Source organism: Giraffa tippelskirchi, chromosome 4 (genome assembly GCF_054371585.1).
Source record: "Giraffa tippelskirchi isolate mGirTip1 chromosome 4, T2T-mGirTip1v1.2.pri, whole genome shotgun sequence".
Taxonomy (NCBI): Eukaryota; Metazoa; Chordata; class Mammalia; order Artiodactyla; family Giraffidae; genus Giraffa; species Giraffa tippelskirchi.
This window is the reverse complement of record NC_137278.1, coordinates 209281426-209302342: the sequence shown is the minus strand read 5'-3', so window position 1 is coordinate 209302342 and position 20917 is coordinate 209281426. Positions and strand designations below refer to the sequence as shown.

The 20917-nt window shown below is 57.3% G+C and overlaps 1 protein-coding gene across 7 annotated transcripts; it reads right to left on the bottom strand.

Annotated features, from left to right (window-relative positions):
* Positions 1-519: 519 nt before the first annotated feature.
* Positions 520-19850, bottom strand: TRMU (tRNA mitochondrial 2-thiouridylase). Of its 7 annotated transcripts, XM_081594994.1 has the most exons (13): positions 19730-19850; positions 15715-15880; positions 14881-14987; positions 13034-13156; positions 12856-12933; positions 11687-11763; positions 9695-9808; positions 9033-9086; positions 8882-8948; positions 7643-7743; positions 6291-6435; positions 5491-5573; positions 4674-5054 (listed from the first exon to the last, which is right to left on the bottom strand). In XM_081594994.1, the coding sequence occupies exons 1-13, from the start codon at positions 19809-19811 to the stop codon at positions 4902-4904; spliced, it is 1350 nt and encodes a 449-aa protein (XP_081451120.1). In that variant the 5' UTR covers positions 19812-19850; the 3' UTR covers positions 4674-4901. The 7 variants fall into 7 exon arrangements, with proteins under 7 accessions (XP_081451119.1, XP_081451121.1, XP_081451120.1 ...); XM_081594993.1 differs by lacking the exons at positions 4674-5054; positions 11687-11763; positions 12856-12933 and adding an exon at positions 520-1833 and having other exon boundaries at positions 9695-9867; XM_081594995.1 differs by lacking the exons at positions 4674-5054; positions 11687-11763; positions 12856-12933; positions 19730-19850 and adding exons at positions 520-1833; positions 19356-19432 and having other exon boundaries at positions 9695-9867.
* Between the last annotated feature and the right edge of the window lie 1067 nt (positions 19851-20917).

The following is a 20917-nucleotide window of genomic DNA, read 5'->3' as shown; positions in this document are numbered from 1 at the left end:
GGCTACAGTCTGGGGGTTGCAAAGAGTCAGACATGACTCAAGCAACTAAACCTAAATCAAAACTATACACATATATATATATAGATTGTACTTTTTAAACCAAATTGTTGGCTACCATTTTACTATTAAATTTAAAAATTTTTAAATTGTGATATACATAATGTTATGTTGGTTTCTGCCATACAGCGACATGAGTCAGCCCTAAGTATATATAAATCCCTTTCCCCTTGGGACTCCCTCCCACCCACCGTCCATCCCACCCCTTAGTGATCCATTTTCAAGTTCACTGATTCTTTCTTCTTTAATATCCATTCTGTTATGAAGTCCATCCAGTGATTTTTTTAATTTCAAATATTGTAAGCTCTAAAATTTCCACGTGGCTCCTTTTTATCATTTTTATTTCTCCACTAAAGACGTCTAATTTTCCATGAATTTCAGAAGTGTTTACTTTTACCTCACAGAGCATGATTGTAACTTTAAATTCTTTGATAATTTGGATGTCTAGGGGCCCAAAATCTGTTTTCTTTTCTCTTGGCATTTTCCTGGTTCTCTGTAAGCTGGCTAATTTCACACTGACTCCTTGACACTCTGAACGTTCCATCATGAGCTTCTGGGTCCTGTTAAACTCCTCTGGCAGATGTTGGTTTTGTTGGTTTCAGAAGGCAGTCAACCCAGTGAGGCTCAGACCACAGCTCTGTCACCCTCTGTGCTGCCTCTGCCGTGCCCCCCTGGGCCCGCCCTGCACACCTGGTACACGGTCAGCCTGGGACCCGGGGTGGTTTTCGGCCCATTTGCTCTCAGAGCCTTTCATGTGCTGCTTGGGGTCTGTTCCAACTGGGGTGAGCCAGCGCCTGGCAGCGTTTGTGGAGAGTGAGGGGTCCGCTCTGCCGGCGCTCTGCTCTGGGGTTCGCCTCACACACACTTACTCCTGGGGCCCCTTCCTTGGTTCCTCTGTCCAGAAAGACGGGTTGCCCCCAGGGTCCTAGCCACCAGCACTGCCCCGCTTCCACCCAACTGGGGCCACCTTTGGGGAGAACCCGTGGGCCAAAGAGAAACAGCGGGGACCCCACGATCTCAGCCCACAGGGCCCCTCTTCCCAGGCCTCTGGGAGTCCTTGCCCCAGTGTTGGCCACACAACTCCAGAGGTTGGGGCCACCCTTGTCAGGTCTGGGAGGAGAAAGAGGAAAACCACCCAGAGACGCCCTCCCCCAAAGGCCATTCTTCAGGTCTTGCCTCTTCACTCCACCTGCCAACAATCGCCTCTCAGAGAGCTCGGTCACAAGAGCAACAGACCAGCTCCATCTCAACCCCAAAGCCCTCTTGTGGGGGACACACTTGAGAAGGCGAGTAGCCCCTGGGGAAAGGGGAGCAGCTGCATCTGCTGGGCCTGGGTGTCCTCCCGTGGACATAAATAATTGCCCTCCACACCAACCCCAGCCACGGCTGCTCCGGGACCCACACCTCAAGACAAAAACACTGAACAGACGTGAACCCTGAACCTCGTCCAGGCCACGGAAATACCCAAACATCCCCCGTCCCGAGTACAGTAGTAACTGCCCCCTCATGTCACAGCTGTCGCCTCGCCCCAGCCTCCCTCCCTGCAAACACCGAGGGTGCTGGGAGGTCTGCGCCTCGTGAAGGCTTCCCTGGACGTGGACGGGAGGCCTCTAGAGCCCAAGGGCTGCAGGCAGAAGACAGGCCCCAGGGGCAGACCTTGACACGGGCTTGAGCCTTCCACGAGTGGAGCACAGGCCAAGTGCTGGGGTCTGTCTTGCTGAGGTTGCTCTGAAGTGACGTGGGCGGGTGGAGGTGTGGAGTGGGGCAACCCTTTATCTGCATCAAGAGATAGGGGTCGGTGGGTAAAAGCACCGGCCCAGGCACTCTCTCGGGATGCCCAGTGTGGGGGTGACCGTGGTCTGGCGGCAGGGCGCCCATGGGGAAGAAGGCAGGGAAGCCCACTCCCAGCCCCAGCCCCTCTGAAGGTCACGGGGTTACAGCCCTGGAGTCTGGGGGGGTGGGGCCAGAGGCCCAGCCACGCTCCCTGCCGACAGCTACAGCTGAGTTGGAGGCATCGCCCACAGACCTCCCAGGGTCTGTCAGTGGCCTGGAGGACACACGGGAGACACGCTGTGCCCCCAGAGCTGGCACTGCGGGCCTGGAGGACTCATGGGCACTGCTGAGCCAGGGACAGCGGCAGGTTTGTGACCCTCCTCACGGCTCCACCAGCTGACCTGACTGGAGGCCTGGCGTCGGGCCAGCAGGACAGGCAGAGCCATCCGGAGGCTAGAAGGGCAGCCTCCCCTCTGCTGGTCCATGTCCATGCCAACTGCCCCCCACCAGCCACCCTTCCTCTCACCGTGGAGGGTCCCCAGATGTCGAAGAGCCCCAGGCCCAGGGCAGCGGACCCTGGGGAGCCTGAGCCCAGGGTGGCTCCACGCTGCCCCTGGAGCTGGCGCAACACAGGCAGTGTCTCAGCCCTGGCCTCCCAGCTGGGCTGAAGGTGCCCAAGGGCGCTGCTGGCCTGTCTGCTCCCCCTGCCCAGCACAACGCAGTGAGTGGCTCCAGGTCTGCCTCTGGGCCGGGGCTGAGCAGAGCCTCTCTGGCCCAGCCTGGCTGGAGGGCCCCTGGTCTTGGAAGCCATGCAGCACAGTGGGAAGTGCCAGCTGTGTCTGCTCTGGCCCCTGCCCCACCCTGGGGAAGCGCCCTGCTGGGGGGGCCTGGAACTGGGGGAGGGGGACGTGGGGGGGCTCCAGCTCTACAGATGGAGCAGCACAGAGAGAAGAGCCTGGGGTGACTGGGGCCTGCAGTCCCTATGGAGCTGCAGCCTTCTCCTTGTGGGGCTTGCTCACCTCACAGGGCAGAACCCAGAGCCGGGCCCCCCGGCCCCTCACCGGGCCCCAAGGCAGAGCAGCTGTGCTGCTCCAGGCCCAGGCACCCCTGAGCAGGGGGCTGCTGTAGCTCTGGAAGCTCCCAACACCACACTGGTCACGCTGACACAGGCTCACAGGTGAGGCCAGCAGGGCCGTGGTGCCAGGCATGAGGTGGGTCCCCTGAGCAGGTGGCAGCTCTTACACCAGCCCTGAAGCAAGTTCCAGGCATGGTGCCGCTCCCACCTCCCCCTCCCGCGGCCCGGGGGGCAGGACCTGGCTACACAGGAGGGTGACCCCTCTGCTGGAGAACCAGAACCCTCCACGGCCCACCTGGCCCCTCCCATCTGGGCCTCACACAGGCCAGTAGGATCCTTTGCCACCCCGCCCCCTCGGCCATCCCTCCTGTTCAGCAGGAAGCCCAGGCCTCACTGGACCTCAGGCCCTGCACACTGGGGCCCAGGTCCCGGCCCCGACTTCAGGCCCCTCCCCGTGACCTGCCTCAGAGAGAAGGGGCACCGTGCTGGGCGGTCTGACCCTGCAGCTCTGGACCTCAGCACTGGGGGCTTCTGAGCCCGGGGGGTTGAGAGACTACCCCTGCAGGTGTCCCCATCAGCTGCACCGGGAGGGCTGTACTGCGCGGCCGCTGCTCTAGAACCTTCTACCCCGCAGGAGGTGGGGACCACACTTCTAGCCCCTAGGCGCCGGAGGGAAGCACAAGGCAGTGCTGGGTGCTCGAGGCTGTCCGTCCTGGCACACAGAGAGCGTGGCAGGGGCCTCCGGGCAGCGCACCAGGGACCCCAGAGCCAGTGGGGCGGGCGGACTCATGCCCCGGAAGGACAACTTCCCCCCAACTGGACAACGGCCCCTCCCGTGGCACAGATGCCACGAGGCCATGCGGAGTCCAGGCGGAACAGCTCCAAACCTCCCGCCCAGGCAGCCTCAACCCCCCACGGTAGGAAGACAGTCGCCCCAGGACTCAGTGGAGACCAAGACGCCCTGCCCAAGCCAGCTCCGAAGGTCTGTATTCTCACCTGCCAAGCAGCTCCAGCCGGCCCCGAGCCAGCCGCCCCCCAGAACTCGCACACACACACATAACCCGGGCCCATGTCTGGGTCCCGAAGCACAGAGGTGAAGCCTAACGCCACGCACACTGGGGTCAGGAGGCCTCTGGGAGGCAACTGGGTCCTGAAGGTGAGGCCCTCGGGAACGGGAACTGGGACCCCAGAAGGGTCCTGGCCTCCCAGCATGAGGACACCGGGAAGCCGGCCATCCGTGGCCTGTGAACGCACCCTGCCCCATCCGAGGCTGGACCCTGGTCTCAGACGTGGGGCCCGGGCAGCCGAGAGCGGGGACTCCCATGTCAGTGAGCCGCCAGCTCTGTGGGGTTCTGTCACGGCAACCTCAGCACACCAAGGACGTGCACCCACCAACGGCCTCACGGTGACCCCGCCCAGGGGCCCAGGCCCCCTCAGTCTCTGATGTGACTGGCCAGGGTGCTGGGCACTCTGTGCTGGGGTGACGGGTGGGGCTTCTGTGCAGCTGCCTGGACTCAGGGCAGGGCCGCACTCAGAGGGGCCTCAGGCCTGCAGCCCTCCCCGCCAGACACCCTGCAGGCTGGGACTTGGCTCCAGGCTGCTTACACGGCCCTGCCACAGGGGAGGCTGGGCACAGGCATGAATGCAGAGGCAGAGAAGGAGGACTCATCCCCTCCATGCTATCTCCCTGCCTGGCCACATGCAGCAGTGCCCTGGAGCCCCGAGACAGCCCCCTGGGCCCTGCCCCCCGGAGGTCACCGACAGAATCTACATCCTGAACAGTTTTTATTGGACGCTGCCCTTCCTGGGAGTGTCTACAAACAGGCATCTGGGACAGACCCTCCAGCCAGCACTGGAGAGGCTGCCAGGTCACGAGGGCAGCAGGTCAGGCCAGGCTCCTGCAGGTTTGGGTGGCAGCGCCAAGCCCCCGGCGGCCCCCTGGCTCCACTCCCCCACCCCTCCTCCCACAAGCTCCGCAGCGGCTGCTCAGCCTCCATCAGGGTGCGGGCCCCAGGTCCGGGCTGTCGCTGGAGCCCTCCATGGCCATGCTGGACATTCTCTGGCCCTTCTGCAGTGTGTAGGCGGACGGCCCCAGACGCAGGATCTTCCCGCTTCCCAGGCACTCATCCCCTTTATAGAACACGGCGAACTGGGGGGGACAGAGGCTGTCACCTGCAGCAGGACTCGGCCTCCGGGTGCCCCGAGCAGCCTGGATCTGCGCGGCTGGTCTAGCGCTGCGGGGAGGCAGGCCCCGCACCGCCTCCCCTGCTTCTGTCTGGGGCCCAGGCCACAGGCAGGCCAGGGCGCGGCCACTGGCCCTCCCAGGGGCCGCGCAGGAGCCAGGCCTCGTGCTCACAGCGGTGGGGAGAGGAGCGTCAGGTGCAGGGCTGGCCGTGTGACCAGCACCCCCACACCCCCCCGCCCTCAGCCCGTCTGGAGGAAGGGCAGGCCCTCCGTCCTTCCAGAGCATGAAGCCCACTACCACAAGCCTGCTTCTCTGCAGGCCGAGCACGTGCTAGGAAGGGCCACACACAGCTGCAGGGCCATGACCCCATCCGACCTGCCAGCCAGAGTCCCCCACTCACCTGTCCCGGAGCGAGAGCGCGCACAGCCTTCACGGCCGTCACCCACACGGTGCCATCCTGATTGAGGGTCAGCACGCAGGGCACTGGGTGGAAGAGAAGGACCTTGGAGGAGGTGCTAGCCTTGCTGAGTGTGCAGCCTCAGGTCTTAGCCCCCGGGGAGGAGGAGCAGGCAGTGGGGACAAAGGAAGCTCAGGGCAACAACAGCTAGAGGGGCTCAGCGCCGCCCAACCAGGGCCAGGTGGACACACACTACCTGCCACCCACCTGCCAGCTGGACCGAGGCCCCCATCCCCTTCCCAAGACCTTCCCTGCATCCCGGACAAAGGAGGCTCAGCTGGCCTCAGTGCCCCCTAGCCTGTCTCCAAGTAGGCAGAGGGCGAGGAGAGCTGAACAGGCTATGTGATCTGGACACTGTGGCCCTCCCTGCTCCAGGTCTGACTGCCTGTCCTAACCCTGCCCTGGCCCACGGGCCCTCCCTGCCCCAGGTCTGACTGCCTGTCCTAACCCTGCCCTGGCCCACGGGCCCTCCCTGCTCTAGGTCTGATCCCCTGTCCTAACCCTGCCCTGGCCCACGGGCCCTCCCTGCCCCAGGTCTGACTGCCTGTCCTAACCCTGCCCTGGCCCACGGGCCCTCCCTGCCCCAGGTATGATCCCGTCCTAACTCTGCCCTGCCCATGGGCCCTCCCTGCTCCAGGTCTGACCGCCTGTCCTAACCCTGCCCTGGCCCACAGGCCCTCCCTGCCCCAGGTCTGACTGCCTGTCCTAACTCTGCCCTGGCCCACAGGTCCCTAAGCAGTCACCTAGCGCCATCTGGTGGCGGAACCGGAAGTGACACTCCATCATCTTGTCGCGGACCAGGGCAGCAGGCGGCTCCCCCGCGATCCAGTGAACGCGGCCGGTCCGCAGCAGGTCCCTGTACAGGGCCGGGTGGTCTGTCCGGGGGGCCTGCAGAACGGAACGTGAGGCTGTGACACCCTGCGCCCCCAGCAGAGTCCCTGCCCAAAGCCCCCTCACTGCACTCCATTCACGACTGTAATGGCGGACACGCACTGAAAACCACGCTGACCTGTGGAGACCTGCACGCTTATCCCTGGAGCCTCCCCCTAACCTGCGCACATGAGCGCACTGAGGGAAAGCCGCTCGTCATGCACCCTCGGCGAGCGGCAGAAGAGCACGCAATCCACCCACAACCTCACTCCTCTCATCTCCGCCACACTCTGCCTGCCCAGTGCCAGGGGCACAAGGCCAGCCACACTCCCACAGGGATCCCACCAAGCCCCACGTGGCCGGGAACAGGCTCCTGGGGCCTCCACACACCCCGGCCTCCTAGCACCCAGCAGGCCCCCTGAGGCAGGACCGAGAACATCGAGTCCAGCGCCCTTGGGCTCTAAGTAGACAAGGAGACCCACACAGGGACCAGCGTCAGTGGAGCGGCCTTTCGCAGAGGAAAAGCCACTACTGAACATCACGCTAAAGTCACTTTAACTCAGCCCGATCAGAATCAGGGTCCAGACTTCTGCACCAGGGCTCCCCCGGGAGGAGATGTCCCGGCACTGGTAGGCAAGGTCGCTGGCCCTCCACCCAGTCTAAGAACAGAGCGTGCACTCAGCCAGGCTGCTCACCACCCGGCCCTGCCGAGACTGGGACTGGATCATTCTGCAGCGGACAGGGCCCCGGGCTTCACCCGCTACACACCAGCAGGACCTGTGCCCGCCCCAACGCTGTGACACTAAAAACATCCCCAGGCCCTGTGAAATGTCCCAGGTCCCAGAGCCCCACTACAGCAGATGGCCTGGGCTGGTCCCAGCTCTGTCCTTCTGGTCTGTTCAACAGTGACTCGCTGGAGCCCCTCGTGAGCAGGCCAGTCCTGGGCAATGACCACCCAGTCCACGAGGCCTTCCGCACGCTACTTCATCTTTGGGTCCGTCGGCTTTGTACAATCAGAGGAGTGGCATCTACTTACAGGGACTGATGTGATGATGACCAGCGTGATGGGCATACAAGAGAGCTAACAAGTACCTCACACAAAACCTTTGGTACCAGTGCCAATCCCGGAGGACAGAGAGCAAAAGCCCTGCAGAGCCCCCACCCTGCCTGCTCAGCATCGTGGGCTCTGCCCCACGCGGCCTCCGTCATCTCCCTGCCGACTCACCACAAGCACGTCGCCCTTGGCACCATCCTTCTCCACCACATACCAGGGCTCCCGTAAGCCTCCGATGTTGGCTCTCTGGCCTAAAGTGTACAGGAACCAACCTACGGAGACAGTTTCTTGGTGAGGTGGGAGGAGTCCCCTCGCGAACGTCCTGGTGGGACGGGGGGCGGCAGGCAGGAGGCGCCTCTCTGTGGACTGCTTGTGGCAGCTGGGGTTTGGCGAGAAGCAGTTCCAGCCGCGGGGCCACCCGGCCGGCAGTGAGCAGGGTCCCTCCTCTAGAAGGTGGACCAAGTGCCCCTCGGTCCACGAGCCCCTCTTGCTGAGCCTCCATGGGTTTCACAGGCACGTCCAGCTCCTGTGTATTAACCACAAGCGGGGGCCACCAGAGCGGGCTCGCTTCCTCTGGGCACCCCCAGCTCCACCACCAGCAGACAAGACCCGGCGGGGACCAGGGGAACCACGGCGTGCAGGCTCAGCGTTCCCCTCCTGGACCGGGCTTCCTGAGGCTCTGTCTCCCGTCGGGACAGGCTGGGAGCACCCTGCAGCTGTCTCCAGCAGAGCCGGCACCTCCTCCTGCCTCAGGAACACGCAGTTCTTGGGGAGCCCGTGACATCCAAGCCCCACTCCCCCACCAGCACTAGGAAGGGGAGGCTGCCCAGCCCAAACCAAGGTGGAGTTCTCCAAGGAACAAGCCCCTTGTAAGTGTCCACGTCTGAGCCCCAGCCCTCCTCCTTCCGGCAGGTCAGACCCTGCTGGGCCGAGTTTCGCCTGTCATCAGGCCCCCAGGGCACAGCCCCACCTCTGCCCTCCCACCTGGGCACCTGACCTGTCCTGCCCACACCAGCCCAGCGCAGGCTGGGGGTGCCCAACCCAGCAGAGTCTGCGAATGAGGGAGCGGCAGCCCACCAGGAAGCGGGGTGGTCCCGGCTCTTCACGTCGTCCTAAATCATGAAACTCGCACTCTGCAGTCAACCTGACTCCTTCCCTCAGGGTGGGACTTTCCTGCAGCCTACTACTCTCTTTCACGTGGATGACCACCTATCTCAGAGTGAGGCTTTCTGAGCTAGATGCAGCCTGCGATGCCTGAGGAGCCACATCTCGAGATGCAGACCCCCGTCAGAGCGACGCCCACCCCTCCCCGCGGCCCTCCGACCCCCCTCCACCTGAACCCCCGGAGCACAGGTGCGCCCCAAGCGTCAAGGAGCTCAGGATGAAAAGCAGCCCCAGGCTGCGTCTCACCTTTGTGTGTCCCCAGAACCTTGCTGTCTTCTATAGAAATAAATCGACCAGGCCGAGGCTGTAAATACTGGAAAACAAGTGCTCCGTCACCAACAGCTCCAGGTTCAGAGCAGAAACAGGGCCCCATTCTTTTGCCTCGAAGAACACTCACCTCAAGGATGAAATTTTCAAAGTTTCTTTTACCAATAAAACAGATGCCCATGCTCTGAAATGAACGGAAGGCCAGATGTGAGATGAGCGGCCGGGCGGGGGTCCCGCGCTCCACTTGGAGACCCCAGGCAAGGATGGGGGTAAAACACAGGGCCTCCCGGGGCCCACCCGCCCTGAGCCACCCCACCCTCCGGGCCAGGGGCTCAGCTCCCCTCCTCCAGGGCCACAGACACCAGTCAGAGCCACGCACAGACCTCAAGGGGCTTCTTTCAGGTCCCCAGACAAGGACCTGGCGGCTACGCAAGCGGTGCCACCGCCACTACCGGCTGGGCCCGCGCTCGCGGCAGGGCCTCAGGCTGGCCGCCAGGAAAGCAACTCAGAGCTGCTGGAGCCCTCAGGCCCTGTCCGTGAGCCTCGGGGGAGAGACAGCAGCCAGAATGGGAGCAGGAAGCACAGGCCAGGCCACGGGGTGAGGTCGCAGGAGGGTCAGAGGTCGGGGTCAGGGTCCCTTCTCGAGGTGACCCGACTAGCGTGAGATGAGCGAGTGGGAATGGCTGTTGCCAGGCGTCCTCGCCTACACTCTGCCTTGAGTCTCCCTGGAATGGGCCTCCCCTGAGGGCGGCGCCCGCACCCCCTACCAGCGGCAATGCCCCTCAATCCTACCTCCTTCTTCTGAAGCACATGATGAAGTCTATTCTCAGAAGCTATTTTCTTTACGAAATCTTTCGTTAACTCCCCCAGGGGAAAGAGGGTTCTCCTTAGCGCCTCCTGGGGAACCTGGCTGAGAAAGAAGGTCTGGTCTTTAAAGCTGTCAGCTGCTTGGAGGAGTTTTACCGCTGCCAAGAGTAAAGAACAAAAGATGTTGCAGGAACAAAAATAACCATACTTTGCTTTTAACGGTGTCCTTCTGTTTACTGACAGATTAGCCCTGGTCTGGCAGAAGCAAAGATCAATACTCAACAGCAGACTTCCGGAAAAAAGATCTGCCATGGATCAGGTAAGAAAAATTCCCATCCCTAATTTATTTACTGTTGAAAAAAAGACATGGAAGGGAGACCTTATGTGAGAAGGACATTTATTCCGGTTCACGTGTTAGGCTGTTTTCAAAGATTAAACATCACATGACAAAAACGTTATGAAGTGTTAAGAAGAAAACAAAATGAGCCACTTTTGGGAAAATCAGATGAGATGCCTCACAGCAAACCCTCCTGAGACGGCGTGGGCTGCGCTGTTTCCCATTAAGCATAGGAGTTCACGCCTTGGCTGCTCTCCTCCCCTCCCGCCCCCAGTGGACCCGACCTTACTCCCCAGCAGCGCCCGCGTCTCAACCCGCTTCCCCGCTTGGTGACAATGGACTGCTTAGAGTCTAAGCTGACGCCTGTCAGCCGCTCCTCTGCGGTTTCTCTAAAGGTCTGTGTGTGCGCTAAGTTGCTTCAGTCGTGTCTGACTCTTTGCGAGCCCACAGACTGCAGCCCGCCAGGCTCCTCTGTCCGTGGGGATTCTCCAGGCAAGAATACGGGGGTGGGTTGCCATGCCCTCCTGCAGGGGCTCTTTCCAGCCCAGGGATCGAACCCGCATCTCTTACATCACCTGCATTGGCAGGTGGGTCCTCTACCATTAGCAGCACCTGGGAAGCCCCTCCAAAGGTCTGTTTCATTGTAAAGACTGTTCCCAGCTTGACGGCAATGGTGCAGAGCTCTGCCTGACCCTGGCCTTGGGACGGGGTTCGGAAACCAAAGCCTGGCTCCGCCTCTGGGCCGCTGGTCCTGCCTGGCAGTTACAGACCTTCTACACCCATGAACACTGGGTCCTTCACTCTGCAGATCAGTGACCAGTGGAGGCAATGGAGCGTGACACCAGTGTCACGGCCTCTCTCCACGTGTCTCATGACCAGGGCTAAGCGAAGCCTCAGCAAGTCACACGCCGAGCTCACACCCGTGCAAAAGGCATGATGAGCGCAGGCACAGCGTGTGGCCCGGCCCGTCCCATGTGTAACGTGCTCTCTGTTTTCCTTCTGTGACCTCAAATCTGACCCTCACATTAGCCCCATCTTCAGGTGAGGAAACCGAGGCTTAGACAATTAAAGTGACCGCCCACGGGGCTGCAGGAAGATGAGGGCAGAGCTGGAAGCTGAGCCCAATCACATGAGCTCCACTCCACCAGTAAGTTTACGTATAAAACAAAATCAAGTGAAAAGTGAAAGAGAGTCCAGTTAACCAGTCATCAGGTAGGCAGACTCATTTGCCAAATGCTATTTTTTGTTTCAAAACTAAATTTAAACAAACAAACAAAAAATCTATTTTTAAAAAAGAAAAGGGGTAACCCTTGACCGGGAAGAGGGACCCCCACTAAGGGAGGGTTTGCCGGCACCCAAAGCTCCCTTCAGCACCTTCCCTTCTCCAGGTTGGCCAGCGTGCCACCTGCCCCGAGACGGGTGAGGGCACAGGCTGCCCCTGGGACAGGTAGGACCCAGGAGCTCAGGCTGGGCTCGCTGACCCCGTGCCCTCTCCCCAAGGACTCAGGCCAGGCGGCTTAGTCCAGCCTCCAGGGCAACTGAGTCAGGACAAAATAAAAAATCTCTAGGTGTCTTGACAACACACAGAGAACAAAGACACTCGGTACTGTTACAACAGCTACACAGACCCCAGCACGCACCATGTGATCAGAGGTCTGGTCAGCAAGGCCCAGCCAGCTCTGCGTGGCAGCACCTTTCCAGGAGATAAGCAGGCACGCTACGCGACACAGAAACAAATCCTTCATCTACTGACGCCCCGAGACCCACAACCACTGGGTCTTGGGGCTTGACTCCACTGTGGCGTCCCCAGGCGGCAGGGCTGGGCGGTCACGGCCAGGTCCTCCTAGTGTGGGGGGCGGGGGGCTGTCTTCCTGGTGAGGGGTGCCCAGGAGTGTACAGGCAGCACCCGGGGAGGGAAGCGGTCATCTCTCCCTACTGACCAGCACCCCCCAGGGGACACAGAGACACAGTGCTGGGCAGGCGGCAGCAGGAGGCCTTCCCAACACTAGCAAAGCGGTGGCCTTATCTGGGCCCGGTCAGTACACTGATCTGTGGCCTCGGCTGCCGTGAGGTGGAGGGAGGAGGAGAGAAAACAGGGCAGCTGAGCTGCGGCCTGTAACTGGGCAGCACAACATGGAGGACTGGGAAGGAGCTCAGCCTGTGGAGCTGGGTGTGCTGGGTGGACTGGGCTGGGTCCGGCCCCCGACCCAAGGCCCCCCTGCCAGCGATGCAGCCAGGCTTCAGCTACCTCATCGGAGAAAAGGACCCAGAGACCCACCTGCTGGCCCTGCTAAGATGGGTGCAGGGAGGGGACACCTCACGCTGGGGTCGGAGAGGGAGGTGGTGGACAGGACGCGGGCCAGGGCAGGCCAGACCTGGAGAAATGCCAAGTTCCCTACAGTCCTGCAGACGTGGCAACTGTTTGCAGAGACATGGCTCTGAGCCCCATGCCGTCCCTCACTTCGTAAGGATGTAAATTTCTCTTTTCTACACAAATGTGCACCAGGACAAGCCAACAGCCTTTCAGTCACCTGCTTGGCACCTTCTAGCCTGGTGATACCTTGGGCCCTTTGACACTGATAACTTAATTTATACACATAATCTTCCTAAGCTTGCTGCCAGGCCTGTGCCATGACTGTCAGGAGCCAGCCTCATTTCATACTGAAGTGCCACGTCACACCTCAATCTCGAAAACTCAAGGCTAAGAACTGGGCCTGTGACACTCCAACACTGCCGCCTGCTTCCCCCCAGAACTGGCTAAGCTTCCCAGCAGCCCTGACTGGGTGCCCGCCCGAGCCTTCCCCAGTACCAATCAGAGGCCCCGGGGGGAATGACCATCTCAGTAACCGTCCTTTTTCAAAGAGGAAACCAAAGCCAATGAGCTCGCCTGGAAAACACGGAGAGAAGTTAGGCAGAGCACTCTGACAACCCGCCGTCATTACTTCATTCACGAATCATTCAGCCCTGGCCTGGACACGTGTACTCACCGTTCCTAACTTCAAACCGGTTTCTGAAGAGGCCTTCTGGCCTCTTGATGTGCTTCTGCTGGAACACTTCTTCATCTTCCAAGGACGTTCTTGCGTAGTGACCTGTCGCCACTGCATCTGCACCTGGGAGGTTTTTAAAAGCACAAGGGTCAGAGTTTAGACGTGCGCTTGCTGGTCTCAGTCGGTCCAAGCCCAGGGTGCTCCACGGGGCAGAGAGACGCCAGGTCTCATACCAGGTGATCTGTGCAGGGGACCCGCCCCATTCCCAAATGCCCGGATCCCGGGGAAGAGACACACTCCTGGGGTTCTGTTAAACAGGTGGTCTTTCAAGTCTCTAAACTGATAAAATCTTAGCTGCCAGGTTTTGCTGCCTCTCTAAGAGCCTTCCGAAAGTTAATACTGGGACGTCCCTGGGAGTCTAGTGGTTAGACTCAGTGCTTTCACTGCCAGAGCCCAGGTTCAATGCCTGACTGGGGAACTAAGACCCCACAGGCCACACGTCCAAAAAAAAAAGTTAACATCTATTCATTCATTCTAGCTTAAGGAAAACGTCAAACACGTACCCAAAGGTTTAAGTACAAAAACCTCATTTCAGTGCTTTTTATACTAAGGAAAAACTGAAAACAACCAAAATGTTTCACGCCAGGAGACTACGAAAAAAGCGCCACTGCCGTAATAACAGTGCCACATACACAGAATTTTTAATGGCACTGGGGAAACGCTTATGATATTGTTCAGCAGAGAAAGAAAGTACAGGATCCCACTCTTCTCAATGTACAGGAAAACCAGAAGACAAACATCAGACAGTCTTTCTCTTTGATTCTGGGAGGAAATTACAGATGACACTTTCCCTCCTCTTCTTATGCTTCTAAGTTTTAAACTTTCTTTAATAAATGCTTATTACTTTTATCACAGTGAAGGACCATCCAGTAAAATCAATTTCTTCTTTCCACACTATGCAAAAAAGTGAAAGAATCTACCAAGGCATATATTAATCCTCAGGCCTTGCATTGTGTGAAAACTTCATAGATATTCAGAATTGTGAGACTGTTTCCTGGAAGCTGCAGCAAAACTGACCCAGCACTTAACCAAAGAATTGTTTAGTCGCTAAGTTGTGTCCAACTCTTTGTGACCCCACAGACTGTAGCCTGCCAGGCTCCTCTGTCCATGGGATTCTCCAAGCAAGAATACTGGAGTGGGTTGCCATTTCCTTCTCCAGGGATCAAACCCACGTCTCCTTTCTTGGCAGGCAGATTCTTTACCACTAAGCCAACAGGGAAGCCCATTAATCAGTTGTCGTTGTTCAGTTGCTCAGTTGTGTCCGACTCTTTGCGACTCCATGACTGCAGCACGCCAAGCATCCCTGTCCATCACCAACTCCCAGAGCTTGCTCAAACTCATGTCTGTTGAGTTGGTGATACCACCCATCTCATCCTCTGTCGTCCCCTTCTCCTCCTGCCCTCAATCTTTCCCAGCATCAGGGTCTTTTTCAATGAGTCAGCTCTTTGCATCAGGTGGCCAAAGGACTGGAACTTCAGCTTCAGCATCAGTCCTTCCAATCAATATTCAGGACTGATCTCCTTTAGGATGGGCTGGTTGGATCTCCTTGCAGTCCAAGGGACTCTCAACAGTTTTCTCCAACACCACAGTTCAAAAGCATCAGTTCTGCCTGCTCAGCTGTGATTCTCACTCGAGTCGGAGGGAAAATACTTGTCCGATGCTGGGTGAGCTCTTCAAATTTAAGCTTTACATCCTCAGATCCAGCAGATATATGCTGAAACCAACCTCAGCTCCTGGAAATCTCATGATTTTTAAAGAGACAAATGAAGATAATCCAAATCACTTACCAAGATTATCCACAGCATAATTAAAAAAACAATGGAATTTGATATGTTTGTTGCAGACTATGTCAGGATTGGGAGTTCTTCCTTTTTCATATTCATTTAAAAAATCACTGGAATGAAAAAGAAAAGCCTTTTTATCTCTAAGTGTCAAACATCTTACAGAAAAATAAATCAGGTACATGACTTGCTTAGAGCTTCTCCCTGTTTTACTAAAACTGTAATTTTCTGCCAAGATAGGAGCTTCAGTACAGAATCATTTTCAGTATTTTCATCAAACGTTTAAAGCCAGCTGCACTTTCCATCTGAATCTGCACTCACCAGGCACCAAGCCCCACTGTGCCATTTCCCAAAGTAAGACCCATGGGACCCCATCTGAGAATCAACTGACGCGCCTGTTGAGGTGCAGGTTGCAGGGCCCTGCCCAGGCTCGGGTGTCTGTTTAACCAGCACCCCAGCTGGTTCCTCAGCCTGACACTGACGGCCCAGGGGCTTCGGACTCAGGGACCAGCCATAGCTGGCCTTCCAGAATAGACCTGAGCCTTCGCTCTCTTATGCTAATTTAGCAACAGAAACATCTCAAGGTTCACGAGACATTAAAGAGACTTGTGGCAGGTGGCACAGTAATAGGAATAAGGGTTGGGGTGCTCAGGATGCAGGTCTGGCTTCTAACCCAGACTCCCCAGGGGCGGCCAAGGCCTCCCACACGCAGTCTCCGGCACCACGGCCTAAAAACAGAAAGCGCCAGCTGCGCCCCTTAGGCTGGCTGACCCTGGCAGTCCTGCCGTGGAAAGGGCTCACGTGACCGCAGGAAGCCCCCTGCATCGGGAGTGCTCCCACCTGAACACGTCGTTCCAGTACTCCTTCACATAGGACACCTGACGGAAGGGGATGTCCAGGATCTGGCACACTCTGTAAGCATCCTCGCAGTCTCTGTCGGCGGTGCAAACGCCATGCTCATCCAGGGAGTCCCAGTTCTTCATAAACACCCCTGTCACCTGGTAACCTGCAGGGAGGAGTGAAGGACAAGGTCAAGAGAGGATGTAGCATCAGCCTTCTGTTGAAAAAGCAGTGACTTCTGAGCTCTCCCGCGCCTCTGTGCACGGGGCCTGGCAGGCTCTGCCACTACCACGTGGCCTGCTGTGCTCTGAACACATCTTAACGCAAACTGCCCCTGGCGCTCCGGCAGAGGCTCCCAGCCTGACCGTCTGCTACATTTGGTAAACACCCTGTGGGGCTGAACTGACGGTGTGCATCTCAGAGGTGTGACCATCCTGGAGGTGTGAACAAGATGGCATCTTTTCATCTTCACGTCCCCACTCTGTCAGCATATAGAGAGACTTAGCAATGTGACTGAATGAAAGAAGATCAGAAATTCTGCACAATTTTTCAAAACAAATAAAAACAGCCATTCAGTTATCAGAAAAGTAAACTCAATTCAAAAGTTATTTCCAATTACCCACTAAGAATTAGATTCTAAGTCATCAGACATAAAGACATTTAAAATTTTGGTTGCTTTATCATCGGGCTTTCCTGGTGGCTCAGACGGTAAAGAATCTGCCTGCAATACAGGAGACCAGGTTCAACTTCTGGGTCGGGAAGATCCCCTGGAGAAGAGAATAGCAACCCGCTCCAGTACTCTTGCCTGGAGAATTCCATGGACAGAGGAGCCTGGTGGGCTACAGTCCTTGGGGTTGCAAAGAGTTGGGTATGATTCAGCACACACACACATGGACTTAATGTAGGTGGACCCTGGGATTAGCAGAAAGCCGAGTATAATTGCTTAATTGATCATGATAACTGGTGAGCCCTAGAGCTTTTGAGGAGAAGGCAAAGGCACCCCACTCCAGTACTCTTGCCTGGAAAATTCCATGGACGGAGGAGCCTGGCAGGCTACAGTCCATGGGGTTGCAAAGAGTCGGACACGACTGAGCGAATTCACTTTCACTTTTCACTTTCATGCATTGGAGAAGGAAATGGCAACCCACTCCAGTGTTCTTGCCTGGAGAATCCCAGGGACGGTGGAGCCTGGTGGGCTACAGTCCTTGGGGTTGCAAAGAGTTGGACATGACTGAGCAACTAACACACACACACGCACACACATCTATATACTTTGAGACCTGTTTTTTCCTTTTTCTCTTGCAGACAAAGTACCAAACCAAACGTCGAGGAGACCAACTTTGTAACTACATAGGGGTCTACCACGTATGCTGCTGCCGAGTCACCTCAGTCGTGTCCAACTCTGTGCGACCCCACAGACGGCAGCCCACTAGGCTCCGCCATCCCTGGGATTCTCCAGGCAAGAACACTGGAGTGGGCTGCCATTTCCTTCTCCAATGCATGCAAGTGAAAAGTGAAAGTGAAGGCGGTCAGTCGTGTCCTACTCATAGCGACCCCCTGGACCACAGCCTACCAGGCTCCTCCACCCATGGGATTTTCCAGGCAAGGGTACTGGAACGGGGTGCCACTGCCTTCTCCCCACCACGTACGAGCAACGTTTCTTTTGGGCCGGCTCAGTGTAATGAAAGACAGGGCACTGGACTATGAACGGTTTAACACGGTACTCCAAGGAGCAGAGACTCGGTGACAAAGCTCTGCCAAACACTAAAAGGCCACGTGAGCGAGGCCTCTACCCCATGCCAGCAGGTCCTCCCTCCCCTGCTTCCCGAGCAGTGCACACTACACGGGGCGCCAGCCGTTCCTGTCCGCGTCCCTGCAGCTACTAAAATGAGGCACTCTTCCACCCGCCAATGCTGTCTCACACACCCGTGTGTCCAGAGCCCAGCAGTGCCCAGCACACAACAAGAGCTTAAGCAGAACAAATACACAACTGCACACCCAGAGCTTTAAAATTCCCCTCTTCCACGGCCTCATCTGCCTGATCATCCTTCTCCTAGAGACGTGACCACTCACGTGGCTCAGGCCCTGGCGCTCCAGAAGGAGACCACAGGGCTTTGCTGGCCCTTACCTTTTCAGGAGGCATGTGACAGAATATGCACCTCCGACGAGACTGGAAAAGACCTCCGTGTCAAGGGGAGAGCACCATGCTGCTTCTCTGCTGTGTCCATCAGCTTCCCCCCCGGAGAAGCAAAACCCAAGGAAGCTGCATGAAGCTGCTCAGCCAGGATTCTGGGAAGGAGTGCTTGCCTTCCTGAAGGAGTGAAATACCCTAACTAGTCTCCCCAGGGACGTCTGCCACATCTCCCCAGATGTGTCACCACCTTTCAAGGGCTCTGCACTGCTACCCAACACAGTCTGAAGTCCCTAACGGGCCATTTTCCATAAGCAGCACTCACCCCACCTCCTCTCTACCTCCCAGACCCACCCAGCACTTCTGTGCCTCTGAGCTTTGCAGCTGCTGCTGACTCCGCCAGAAATGCTTCCTCCTTACCTCCTGAGCCCCAACCTTTGCTTACGCAACTCCTACCCCTCCTCCAAGTCGTGATACCAGAGATTTGAGAGGATCTTAGGTATCTCATCTTCCAGGCTGGTACCTCCTCGACGAATAAACCTTTCTCTGCTCCAAACTCAAACTTTCACTTTGTCTGGCCTCACTGTTTATTGGACACATGAACTTGGCTTTGACAGTAGCCTCAGCGCAAACACCACCATCTCTGTGATGCTTGAATTCCCTGCTTTATCACAATTATATATGCCCACAGCCTGCCTCTACTTGTATTTAACACTTTTTATTATAACTTTTCTAACAGCTATGGTTATTAAGAATACCTCCACACCTCGTGAGCCCCAGTCTTTGCTTAGTGAACTCCTCCTCCTCCTCCAAGTCGTGATACCACGGATGAGAGGATCTTAGGTCTATCTTCCAGGTTGGTACCTCCTTGAGGAATAAACCTTTCTCTGCTCCAAACTCAAACTTTCAGTTTGTCTGGCCTCACTGTACCATTGAACACATGAACTTGGGTTTGACAGTAGTCTCAGCGCAAACACCACCATCTCTATGATGCTTTGATTTCCTGCTTTATCACAATTATATATGCTCACAGCCTACCTCTACTTGTATTTGACACTTTTTATTATACCTTTTGTAACAGTTTGGTTATTAGCACGAACTAATAACCTCTCCTGCTGAGTGCCTAAGGTGCGCTGGGCACTGAGGTAAAGACTTCGTGTGTCTTGTTATTTATTAACACTACCTCCAGTAACCCTGGGAGGTAGGCGTTCCCTCCACTTTACAAACAGGGAGAGCTGGAATCACTTGTCCCAGGTCAGGAACCTTGGGTTCCCTCTGCATTCCAAGTGCCTAAAAACGAAAGGCGCCTCAACAACAGAGGGTCTACAAGTGCCTCTTGATACAGGAAGGGTCACAACGGGAGACGGTCACACGGACGGCGAATTAGATGGGCAGTGAATCTCGGATCGCGACCAGGGGCGCCCGGTAGGCGCCTGAGGAAACGGAAGCGCTCCTGAGCACGAGTCTGTCATCCACCGAGTGGAAAACACAGCTGTGACTTGATACCCACACCGCTCGTCGGGGCTGGTCGCACACGTCGCCAGACGGCCACGTCGTGTGTCGTGGAGACCAGGACCTCCACGGAGGCAGCAGTGCCCAGGTCAGCGCTCCTCAGGCCTGGGCTGAGTGTGGACGCTGCCACCACCGCCGCGGGAGCAGGGCCTCGGGGCCAGCGAGAAACGCGGCCGCCCGGAGTCGGAGACCCACTCTCCCCTGCCCGACCCCGGCGGCATCTGGGGGCCTGACCTCTCCCCGACAGGCGGAGCGGCGGCCGCGCGGTCTCCGACCCCCAGGCGCAGAGTGCGGGCCGGGGCGCCGCGCCACCAGGCGGGGCTCTCCGAGAAGGGGCCGCTCGGGGGCGGCCGGGCCCCTCGGCCTCCTCACCTCTCCGCCTCAGCAGCAGCGCTGCCACGGCGCTGTCCACGCCGCCGGACACGGCGCACACGACATGCCGCACTGCCTTCATCGAGAGCGTCCGATTTCCCTCACTGCTGCCGTCGCTTCCGCTTCTAGCCGGAAGTCCCGCCCTCCCTAGGCTGTGAGACCGCAGAAGAGGCCCGGGCGGAAGCAGGTGCTCGGCGCCCTACGTTCCTACCTGCCCGCTGCTCCCTGGCAGGCCAGTGACCTCGCCCCCTGCGCTCCTGGCTCTGGCTTACCTCTCTGCGTGCAGCTGCCAGACACCCTCAGCGCCTCCTGCGCGCGCGCGCGCGTGTGTCTGTGTGTGTGTATGTAATGTCAACTACAAATGTGTGTGTGTGTGTCTGTGTGTGTTCCCAGCACACACAGGGGTGTGTGTGATGTCAACTACAAATTGGCGCTTACCAAGAGCAGAAGCAGAAGATATTAAGAGCACTTACAGAAGCAGAAGGTATTAAGAAGTGGTGGCAAGAATACACAGAACTGTACAAAAAAGATCTTCACGACCCAGATAATCACGATGGTGTGATCACTCACCTAGAGCCAGACATCCTGCAATGTGAAGTCAAGTGGGCCTTAGGAAGCATCACTACGAACAAAGCTAGTGGAGGTGATGGAATTCCAGTTGAGCTATTTCAGATCCTAAAAGACGATGCTGTGAAAGTGCTGCACTCAATATGCCAGCAAATTTGGAACACTCAGCAGTGGCCACACGACTGGAAAAGGTCAGTTTTCACTCCAATCCCAAAGAAGGGCAATGCCAAAGAATGCTCAAACTACCGCACAATTGCACGCATTTCACACGCTAGCAAAGAAATGATCAAAATTCTCCGACCCAGGCTCCAACAGTACGTGAACCGTGAACTTCCAGATGTTCAAGCTGGATTTACAAAGGGCAGAGGAACCAGAGATCAAATTGCCAACATCTGCTGGATCATCGAAAAAGCAAGAGAGTTCCAGAAAAACATCTGCTTTATTGACTATGCCAAAGCCTTTGACTGTGTGGATCACAATAAACTGTGGAAAATTCTGAAAGAGATGGGGAATACCAGACCACCTGACCTATCTCTTGAGAAATCTGTATGCAGGTCAGGAAGCAACAGTTAGAACTAGACATGGAACAACAGACTGGTTCCAAATAGGAAAAGGAGTACA

Coding starts and splice junctions, on each gene's coding strand:
- TRMU (XM_081594993.1), bottom strand. CDS start 19,811: ATGAAGGCAGTGCGGCATGTCGTGTGCGCCGTGTCCGGCGGCGTGGAC. Junction 9,087..9,694: donor ATGTGCTTCAGAAGAAGGAG/GTAGGATTGAGG, acceptor CGTTCATTTCAG/AGCATGGGCATCTGTTTTAT. Junction 5,574..6,290: donor CCGCCACCAGATGGCGCTAG/GTGACTGCTTAG, acceptor TCTTCCACCCAG/TGCCCTGCGTGCTGACCCTC.